Source organism: Teleopsis dalmanni, chromosome 2, assembly GCF_002237135.1.
Source record: "Teleopsis dalmanni isolate 2A chromosome 2, ASM223713v2, whole genome shotgun sequence".
Classification (NCBI taxonomy): Eukaryota; Metazoa; Arthropoda; class Insecta; order Diptera; family Diopsidae; genus Teleopsis; species Teleopsis dalmanni.
The window spans coordinates 91,916,920-91,928,421 of record NC_051847.1 but is presented as its reverse complement, the minus strand read 5'-3'; the positions used below and the strand labels follow the sequence as shown (position 1 = coordinate 91,928,421).

The window sequence follows — 11,502 nt, the reverse complement described above, 5'->3', positions numbered from 1 at the left end:
AATAACGCTCTTCCCACAGATTTTCATGGAACAACTTTGTGTAAAATTTGGTGAGAACACCAGTGCCGCGAAAATACACAATATTTTCAAAAATGAATTCAAACCAAAACGGCTGATTCACACATCACACAAATTTTACTTGAAATAAAATGTACGACTAAAGTCTGTGTAACATTTTCAAATTTTGACAGGGATGTTACGCTCTCTCAGATACTCTCATTTACTCGAAAATTTGCTAGTGGAACGCACTTGTGTATACACAGAGTTACTCAAAGTTACTACGAGCAGCTCGTGGAAAAGACCTATTATAAAAGCAGATTGATAAACCTGTATTTCTTAATGATAAATCTATATGTTTTGTAATTAAGTAAAAAAAAATAGAAATAAACAAAAAAAAATTACAAATAAATATAATTCCTAATTAAATTCGAATAAACTGACAAGACAATAATATTCAATAGGAAAACCAGCAAAAATAAGAGTGAAAATTGCGAAGTTTGTCAGAAAGGGGTCGGCCACAGTTTCATTACAAATATGTGATATAATACTTCACGATTACGTTCTACCAAGTAAATATTAATATAGACTAAAACACATCCATATTGGATGTTCTACCGCGTACCTTCAGAGTAGTTTAAGTCAAAGGAAAATCAATGTCAACCTGCGAAACACTAAAATGATTCAGTAGTAAATATAATAATTTTAGATTGAATCCCTCCTCCAATGCAGATGAATAAATAATGCTTTCATTGAAGTCATCGTCTAATAACAAACCAATATAGAAACTCCAAATAATTTCTTTCGAAAGTGATCAAATGTTATGTACCGTAGACATAGTTCAGGTAGGCTTGGCATATTTGTGTACCAAAACATCTAAACAGTAAATGTTTTTATTAAAATGAAGACTTCAGGTTTATCTTCACTAAACATTGCTTTTTAGTTGCAAGTCCGATTTTAAAAGGCCAATCGTAACCACGATTTTATGAGTAGATAATTGTTCTAGAAGTCTATGGATCGCTCGATAAAACATCAATAATACCGTACTGTGGTTGAATAATGCTAATTGGAAGATACTTTCATTTAGGGTGAAAAAAGCCAATCTTCAGTAGCTGTTAGTAACTCAGAACTCTACTTCTTCTCAGTCCTTCGTTGAAATGAAGGGCTCAGAAATAATTCAAGTCTTCGCTGTGGATTTTGTGGATCAGCTGAACACAAGATATAGTAAATCATGTTGATATAGGGTTGATACAAGATGAGAATGATGATTTCTCTTAAGAACATCTATGTGTAGTTTCATAAATGCAATTTCTTTTTTCTATTTATTATCGGTAATTGTACCGTCGTTGTTGTTAAAATCAATTGACGCCCAAGCTTCATTGAAATAACATTTTCAGAGCAATGAGCAAAGGTTGCCCTTAGAGCATTTCTAATGAGGGTTGGACCAACTTTTTAAGCAGAAAGCATTCATTTTGCTTATTCAATTGCACTCTTTAAATATTCTGTGAACAGATATCCCTCTTCTGTATATCCGTATTAGTAGATATATGTGAACTTAAACACTTAAAGTAGCAATGACGTAGAACTTCTTAAACTTAGTGCTAAGTTTAATGCCACGGCACTATTGTCAGTCATTCCATTGAGTAATTAGAAAACGCACCATGACAGAAATTGGTGCTAAACTTATATGACTTGACGCCAGCTCCGCACGAAACTGGTGGGTAAGCGATAAAGCCAGGCTTTGAAGATAGATGCATGACAGTACCGAAGGAGGGTACCTCCCGTTTAAAGGTGCTCTGTTTATTGAGGGAAGGTTTTTATGTGATGAACCAAAAAAGACGCAGTGTTGAGGTTTATTATCTAGTCACTAGCAGGATTTTGAGATGGATGTGTGAAAGCCACATAGGAATTTTCTGTAGTGCTTAGTTTCTGTTTAGTTCATAATTTATTGTAGATTTAGTTCACACTTAATTTCACTGTCTGTATTTCTGATGTATATCTAATATAAAACGGAAAGGTACTCAGACTAAGATCTAGTATAAATCATCATCTAGTATAAGCACAGTTTTAACAGAACTTAGCCAATATGACATACTCAGGTAACAGAATGGAATATCAGGTATTCTATCTCAAAAGAATTACTCAACAATCGTGTAGTTTGAAACCGTATAAATCGAGAGAAGGTACCCATTTTGTTTGAAACTCATGTCCCTTAGAGGTTACATATATATACAGTTTGTCAACATTGTGTTTGCAAAACGAAAAAATGCTACAAATATTTGTTAAATGCCCAATAAAAACGATTTAATTTTGAAATAAAAAAAAAATTAAAAAGTTTACAATTAATTTAAACATTTTTCTTTATATTAAACTAAAAATTAATCAAAAATATCGTTAGAACAATAAAATAATTCACAAAAACAAAAATAACACCAAATTTGTTGTGTCAACATTGTGTTTGCAATTTTGCAATTTCTTATTTTTAACGGGACAGAATACCGTTCGATGTGTCTGGGTTTTTCTGTTTGTTTTAATATTCTGCAAAAACTGTTCAATTTCTTTGTTATTTAATAAAGTAGAGTGTTTTAAGTGAAGGAATAACTAGAATACACGTGATTAAATATGGCCTGTAAAAGAACAAATTCAAATAATATTGAGTTATTATGTTATAATTACTACCTCGGTAAATCTGCTAAGGAATAAAGTCTAACGTTTAATATTAGGTTAAGAACAATTAATAATATCATAAACAAAACAGAAAATGAGGATTGCATTAGTTTAAAACCAGCAGGCCACCGTATTAAACCATTGTCTGATCGCCATATAAGAAGAGTATTGCGAATAATTGATAAAAATCCTTTAATTTCCTTACGATCATTGGCATTAGGTCTGGAGAAGCTATTTAATATTGTTGTTAGTCACAAGGCAATAAGAAAAGTGCTATTACAAAACATTTATTCTTCGAAAGTTACACGTAATACACCGTCGTTAATTGTTCAAAAGATTGAAAAATGATTTCAGTTTGCTAGCACACATTTAAAATATATTTCAGAGTACTAAGATGATGTGATTTTCTGGGACATTATGCTTTATTATCATGTTTATGTGGGTCATGCATTATAATATAGCTTGATTTCCACTTAGTCCTAAGAAATCACATCATCTTAGTACTCTGAAATATATTTTAAATGTGTGCTAGCAAACTGAAATCATTTTTCAATCTTTTGAACAATTAACGACGGTGTATTACGTGTAACTTTCGAAGAATAAATGTTTTGTAATAGCACTTTTCTTATTGCCTTGTGACTAACAACAATATTAAATAGCTTCTCCAGACCTAATGCCAATGATCGTAAGGAAATTAAAGGATTTTTATCAATTATTCGCAATACTCTTCTTATATGGCGATCAGACAATGGTTTAATACGGTGGCCTGCTGGTTTTAAACTAATGCAATCCTCATTTTCTGTTTTGTTTATGATATTATTAATTGTTCTTAACCTAATATTAAACGTTAGACTTTATTCCTTAGCAGATTTACCGAGGTAGTAATTATAACATAATAACTCAATATTATTTGAATTTGTTCTTTTACAGGCCATATTTAATCACTTGTATTCTAGTTATTCCTTCACTTAAAACACTCTACTTTATTAAATAACAAAGAAATTGAACAGTTTTTGCAGAATATTATAATAAACAGAAAAACCCAGACACATCAAACGGTATTCTGTCCCGTTAAAAATAAGAAATTGCAAAATTGCAAACACAATGTTGACACAACAAATTTGGTGTTATTTTTGTTTTTGTGAATTATTTTATTGTTCTAACGATATTTTTGATTAATTTTTAGTTTAATATAAAGAAAAATGTTTAAATTAATTGTAAACTTTTTAATTTTTTTTTTATTTCAAAATTAAATCGTTTTTATTGGGCATTTAACAAATATTTGTAGCATTTTTTCGTTTTGCAAACACAATGTTGACAAACTGTATATGTAAAAAAGAAAAGATTTTTTGCTTAATTTATAGTAATGTAAAAATAAATTTAATTAATTAAATTTTATTGAAATTATTACATTCTTTATATATAATACAATATACTTTATTGATTAAAGTTATATAGATTTACAATTTAATATTAATAATAATAATAATTACGGCACGGCACGCTTACTCCTTTGAGCACAACGACGAAAAACGTTTTGTATTTTTTCCTTTTTTATCCATTTCTTTATACAGGGTTGCCATGATCGAATATACTACAGAAATTAATTAAAAAATATAATAAATTTACTTAATTATTTATTAAATCTTGTAATCTTGCACTTGTAGTTGTAAAATTTATTTACTAACAATTAAATATAAGAAATATATCCAAACATCCCACTGATTAGTCAATACTCGAAACAACTGTAGGGTCAGTCAAAAATTTAATTACTTAAGCCGTGTGCGAGTTCGAGTAAATTGAGGTAAAGTAAATTGTAATTTCCTAGGGATTTTTGCACTGGACTTATGTAAATATTTATATATATATTTATTCCACTTATTCATTACTTTTGATTAAAAGTTTTTAAATTTATTTATTTATTTATTAAACATCTTATAAAATTTTCACAATGGTAACACCTAATTTACCTAATTTTTATCTATTTTACCCTACTCCAAATTCTGGTAAATATCAACATTCGCTGTCATACCGAAATAATTTACTATTTCCCTTAATTTACCATCAATTTACTCAAACTCGCACACGGCCTTAAAAATAAAAAAAAAATTGTTGTAAATTCAATACTTTTCAGAAAACCCTTTCAATTAAAAAGTTTCTATTTAGGACGTGTACGAGTTAGGCTAAGGTCGCATTTAGAACGCAACTTAGCCTAACTCGCACACGACCTAAGTTGCGTTATAAATTCGGGAAATTCTAGGTTGTGCCGATAATGTAGTGATGTGTCGATACATGTTGATAAATGGCTAAATGTGTGCAGTGCAAAAAATACCAAGAAAAGTCCCATTTGGTTTAGCATCAACTTAGCCTAACTCCTTAGCCGTAGAAAATATTCTTTTGTCAAAATTAACTTAATAATCAAATATAAATTAATATAAATTAATTAATTAATATAAATTCCTTTAATTATACTATAAGAGAAAAGACAATTTTAACAAAATTTTGTTGCTAAAATAATATTTTTGAATGTTGTTCTATATGCGATACTCCTATAAACAAATGTATTTTCTTTCATTGAAACTAAAGTATCAACCAAATGGATTTGTTGGAAATTTCTGTTGGGTGAACAAATATATTATACCCAACATATACCCACCATCAAGTAAATACATAAAACTTAAGTAAATATTTTCTAATCCCGTCTTTATCGATTCATCGTTGTAATTTCTGTTATTTGCAGTGGTTGTTAGGACACATATTCCAAATCTTATTTTCCACTGTCGCTTAAAGTAGATGATGCTAGGACATCTCCCACCTCCCTTTCCTTTCCTGTTTGCCACTGGCACAACACCCACAAACATTCTTGCTATAGGGCAGGTCAGTTTGCCTAATCACATGTCACATACACACACATTTCCTTCCTTAACGTCTGTCTTCTTCCTACTTTACTCGTTGCTCGTTGCTCGGTGCTACGTATCAATTCATTTGTGTGATTTGCCTGAGATTCGCTCGATGCGCACAAACAGACAACAGCACTGCGCTTCGCTTCGCTTCAGTTCGCTACATTCGTTGCCACTCGCTGATACTCGCTGCTGGGGCTGCGCTCCTATTCGAATTTCAAGTTTGACGGTTTTATGAGCGTCATTACTTCGACACTTTTTATGTGTGGTGGCACAATCCACAATCGACGGCAACCGGCACATCACACATCACGCAGCGCATATAAGAGCCGCAAAACAAACACAAAAATGTTTCTGAAGAATTTCTGCTTAATTTTTCACTTCAATTAATTTTCGGACGTGCGTCCGTAATTTTGTGACCATCTAATTTACTCAAAATTTATTTATTTATTTTTTATTTAAATTTTGGATTTTTGGCGCATTTCTTGTACAAATTTTTTGTTTGGAGCCCAGCCCACATTCGGAGTCTTTGAGTAAAGTTTCTGATTTTCTGTTAGTGAAATATGCGGAGCGTGACGAGGATTGCAAATGTTATAGTTTTTATATATATTAGTTCCAATAGATCCTATGAGGAGTAAAGGGGCCACAAATATTGTAGTTTTAATACGAAGTAATTTCTAAATAATATTTTCTATGATTATATTTTATTTGAATAATTTAGTGCCTTAATGACAAACGACCCATTTTTCCATAGAGAAAAGGTTTCATGGTGAAGAAAAAAATTTAACTACTTTAATTTTATTTTAATTAAGTTAATTTTTGGATGACAAAACAGTTATTTTGAATATTACCAAATATTTATCACTAGTGGTATTAAAAAATTATTTTGGGTTTTATAGTCCGTACATTATTTTAGGAAATTATAATGTTAAAATTGAACTTGTCTAAATGAGAACCGTGGACCAAAGTGCCCTTAAGTTGTATAATTATTTTTTAATTTATATTTTAAAATTTTTTGATATTTTATTGAAACAGTTAATATATAGCATTTTTATGAAAGGGAGTGTACAGACGGGAGTCAATGGATACGTGGGAAACAGATTGACCACAAACTAATAGAATTATTCTCTAAAGTAGAATATATACCTACATATATGTATATAAATACTTATATTCCTGCTATTGATTCATCATTAATTTTAATATTAGTTTACAGTTAATGGGTTTTGTTATAGCAGTATATTAGTGTCCCGATTCTGATATACCTACATATATGTATATAAATACTTATATTCCTGCTATTAATACATTATTAATTTCAATATTAGTTTACAGTTAATGGGTTTTGTTATAGCAGTATATTAGTGTCCCGATTCTGGTAAAAAAGATGGACCAAACCATTTCTGACTTACAGTGATTCGCTATTCAGAAGAATAATTTTAGTATCTCTGATTGAAATCCCCACTGAGCAATTATTTTCAAGTTTTAAACCACATAAAAATACGACTACAGCATTTGGGTGACGTAAGGCCACTGATAAGTATGAAAGATTGTCCATACACATGAAATAGAAAGTATAATAATTTAGCTTGAATTATTTGCTTTGCTAGGACTAAAAAATCGGCAATCATTGTCGATATAATCCATAAAAGGGTTTCAGGTAAATATAGAAAATATATAGAAAGATTCGTTTCACTGCTAACATTCAAGGTCATTGCACCCATTAAAACCACCTCTTAGGAATGAATTGAGATTTCCACAGCAAAGCGGAAACTTCATTCCAGTAATCAGTAGAGTAGATAGACTTAATACCTAGTGACTTAGGTTCATCTAAGCCAGAAAACATATAAGGACACAATCGTGCTTTATAAATTTATACAGCTATATTTAAACAAGCTTTTAATCCGATCCTTTCACCAATGTTGTTTTTCAGATTAATCTAAGATAGGGATTTGAGAATTATGTCTCAAAAACAATTTTACTTATAATAGTTGAACAGTCTTTAGTTTCCGTGGGCTTGATGAAGTGGAGTTCTGATCAGATAATTTTATGGTTCACAATATTTACTGCACTCAGAAAGACTTTTCAAAGACGGGTTAATTTTTCGAGTATTTTTCGAACGATTAGATTGGAATTATTTAATCGGCAGCACTAGCTACTTTGTTGAATGAAAAAAGTAAGTTGCTGAAAAAAATAATCCACAATGAGAGAAATCGCAATACCACCTTACGGATTCTATCAGATATGTTTATATGATTGTATTGTAAGTAGCCTAAGATTTATATGATAGTGTTATTTATATTTATAAATTGTATAATTAGAGTGATTATTTTCCCGTGAACTTTGTAGTTGTATAGAGACTATAAATATATCATTGAGAAACGTTTCTAGAGTGGACACTCTCTGTGCTATTGCGTGGTTGTATAGCATTCGGTGTAAACTAAGTTGGTAGAATAAGGGAATTTTCAAATGAGTGCATCTTATCTTAACAGTAGAAATGCTCCTATGTGGTTTTAGTCTGGTTTAGAGACAATTGATGTTAAATAAAGTACCTTTCTCGCTTTACCGTAATGAAGGTTCGTTCACTACTTACGTTTGAATATGACTAAATAAACGTTATATCAAGATGATCAATAAATAAATATAAAGTATCAAAAATATTGGTTAAAACTTGAAGAATATTTTTTTTATACACTAAGGATGATAGCATATCTATTACTCTCGGTATATATATATATAAGGGATAAAAGTGAATTTTTAAGTAACCTAACATTTGTAAGTCAAATGAGTATATTTAAAATGTTTAGAATGTTCGATACTTAAGATCGCTATCACAAATCATTATAATTTCTCATTGCACAAGAAATTTAAAAAAATCAAGTCATCTTTATTAACCTTTATTTAAAATTATTAAATTACTAAAATATAAAAATTTTAACTAAATTAAGCGTTATCACAAACACTGATATAAATATATTATAATTATAAGCTTTTATAGTATAAAACACATCATTCATTTGTGTAAAAAATTGTAATTAGTATGAAATATTGAATTATATTTAAAGCGCAAATTAAAATGTATAAAATATAATTTTTATATTACACAAATTTGACAGTTGTCAGTAATTGTATACTTAATATTACTTGTGTTTAGACTAATCTTGGCATTTAGAATTTGTTAACAATTAATAGAAAACTCTGCAACAAGTACCAATAAGTATTGCATTTTAATGTCCATTAAACACTACATTATTTAAGGCTTTACATGTGTCGTCCTTTTTAGTATTGGAATCAAAAAAAATATTAACACAATATAACAAAGCAAAAACCATGCAAAATATAGTACGAAATACAGTACATAAAAAAATAAATTAACAAATTTTGCTAAAATTAAATATTAAAATAACTTAAAAATAAATAAGTTTTGGAAAACTATTTCTTGCTATTAATTATAGAGTCCATCAGTGCACCGTAGAGCTCGGAACGAAGCGAAATTTTATCGAACTTTGTCGATTGATATTTAGAGTAAACAGCTTTTAACTTAGCGTTCGGAGCATTTCTTGCTATAGCAGCGATCTTCATAGTTATTGGACGTAAATCAGTTGCACTATAGCGTGAGTAATGACGTAAAGTTGGAGTCCAATGTGCGTCATTAAAGCCAGTTGCTGCTCTTGCATTTCCGTTGAGTAAATGTAGTGCTAAGAATAACGAGGCTGCAGCAACCTACAAAAGCGCTCAATTAATTTAAGTCCAGATTATTTAAAAAAAAAAAGCATACCTGAGATGGCTTATACGCTGCCATATTATAATCAACTAAAACTAGTTCTAGAAAGTACTTGGACATTGTATGATGTCTATCTTCAGCTTTGGCTGCTTTTGAAAATCGACGCAAAAAATGTATTGGCAATGGTCGCGATAAATCGCAGTTGATTGCTTGAAAGATTTTTAACTCCATTTGTAAAATCTGTTTAGCTGTGTACGTATTATCGGTAGTGTATATCAAATCACTTAAAGGAGGAGGATACAATTCTTCAAACTTGGTAGCAATAAACAAAGCTGTTACTCCTACAAGTTGTAACTCTGAACGTTTTGTATCCTTAACATTTTGCAAATAACGATCAATGATAGCTACCGTCATTTGAAATGTTTCAGATATTAGATGTATTTGATAATGTACTTCATTTATCCAATCCATAAGTATTGCACGCATTTTTGGAAAGACTTCCTTTTGACCTTCAAGATGATTTTCGGTAATAGCCAATTTGTCCTCCAGAGAGTACAGATAATCATAAATTTCGTTAACATAATCAGAAATAAGTATTAATGTATTTGCATCGTTTGCATCTATATCTTCGATGGCACTAATCAGTTTGCTGGAATGCGATAGAGGTTTAAGTAATGCACAGTGTCGTGAAGCAATCTTTTCATTTCCTCGTGCTTGTTTTGTTGTGGTCTCAACAGCAACACTTCCCACATCTCCATTTGTTTGCTGTGCTTGTACTATAGCTGTTGGCTTGCTATTTTGGTTTATTACTTTGTTTGTATCACGCAAAATAGTTGATTTCATTTTATTCAGTGATATTTGCGATAACTGACTATCTTCTCCACGTAATCTAGGCACAATGGAAACTGTTTGGGTTTTTTCAACATCCGTTGTTTTTATTTTGGCAACTAAAATTAAATGTGTAAGAATACTTCAGGATTAAAAAAGTGTGTGTCAATACCTTCCAACTTTTGTTGTTTATTTTCTACCGCTTTTGTTGCCAACGTCTTGACTTTTTGCTCTGCAGGCACATTGATACCCAAACGTACAGAATTTGAACGGGTTATAACTTTTCGTTGGTCTATAGTATTGCTTTCCAACTCAGCTGCGTTGTTTGTAGAACTGGCTGTAGTTTTCTTCCAACGACTATCAACACGTGCTTTGGTGCCGCGTAGGGCAGCCTGCAGCTTAGCATTTGTAGTATTGCTTGAATTAAATTAAAATAATTAAAATATTTATACTCCATATAAAATAAATGAAATTATTTGAAGTATAACGCACCTTTTTTGTACAGCATCCTTCCCAGAAATGGGGCGCAATACTGCACGATTCTGCAGATCACCTAAAGCAGCGCGCTTCATTTTTTCAGCGGCTGGTTGAACCTTTTTAGTTCTGTTGTACTTTTCTGCATCATTCTGTAAAACAATATATAAATTCTACTTTAGATATTTCTTTTTATATTTTTATTTATTATTTCTTATTACACAATAACGAAATGAATATTGTAAAAATTGTGCCGCAAGTACCAAAACAAAATTATGCGCATATAAACGGGATTTATAGGTGCAAACATAATGGCGTCGCTATCACTTTGGCTATTAAACAAAATTGCGCTTACCTCGTCGACTGTAATTTTTGATATTCCTACAAGTGCATCCATTATATTGTTTTTTAATCAAATTAATATGTAATGTTAGACAAAGTTTTTTATCACCAAAACTAGTATAGATTATATAAAACTGAAAGTAAATGTTAAAACTAAAAACATATGCACCCCTATCGATGCTCACTCCGCCGTTGCAAATATTTTTTTGAAGCAAATAGTTCAAAATGTTCGCCGCGCTTATATTCTTCGTTAAATATTTTGTGTTTAAATGACATACTTCGCTTTATTTGTATTGACAGTTGGTAATAAGTTGCGATTGCAATAACTATAAAACTGTAGAGTATTTCAAGGAATTGCTTCATTCGTATTCAATTTGCATAAAAATTAATTCGTTAATATATTTAAATGAATTCATAGAAATGGATAATATTGAATGAATAAAAACAAATTAATAATATAAGCTATTATAAAAAAATATAGTAATAAAATTTAGAATCAAGAAATATTTTTATTTTATTCAATATCTCTATGGTTGTCGCTTATGATTTCTTTCTAATATAACAAAAAAA

General features: G+C 30.3%; 1 protein-coding gene across 2 annotated transcripts; it reads right to left on the bottom strand.

Moving 5' to 3' along the window:
• Positions 1-8,977: 8,977 nt before the first annotated feature.
• On the bottom strand, positions 8,978-11,334 carry LOC119673816 (G2/mitotic-specific cyclin-B-like). Of its 2 annotated transcripts, none has more exons than XM_038084880.1 (5): positions 10,946-11,334; positions 10,609-10,742; positions 10,289-10,533; positions 9,343-10,235; positions 8,978-9,287 (listed from the first exon to the last, which is right to left on the bottom strand). In XM_038084880.1, the coding sequence occupies exons 1-5, from the start codon at positions 10,985-10,987 to the stop codon at positions 8,997-8,999; spliced, it is 1,605 nt and encodes a 534-aa protein (XP_037940808.1). In that variant the 5' UTR covers positions 10,988-11,334; the 3' UTR covers positions 8,978-8,996. The 2 variants fall into 2 exon arrangements, with proteins under 2 accessions (XP_037940808.1, XP_037940809.1); XM_038084881.1 differs by having other exon boundaries at positions 10,289-10,530.
• Between the last annotated feature and the right edge of the window lie 168 nt (positions 11,335-11,502).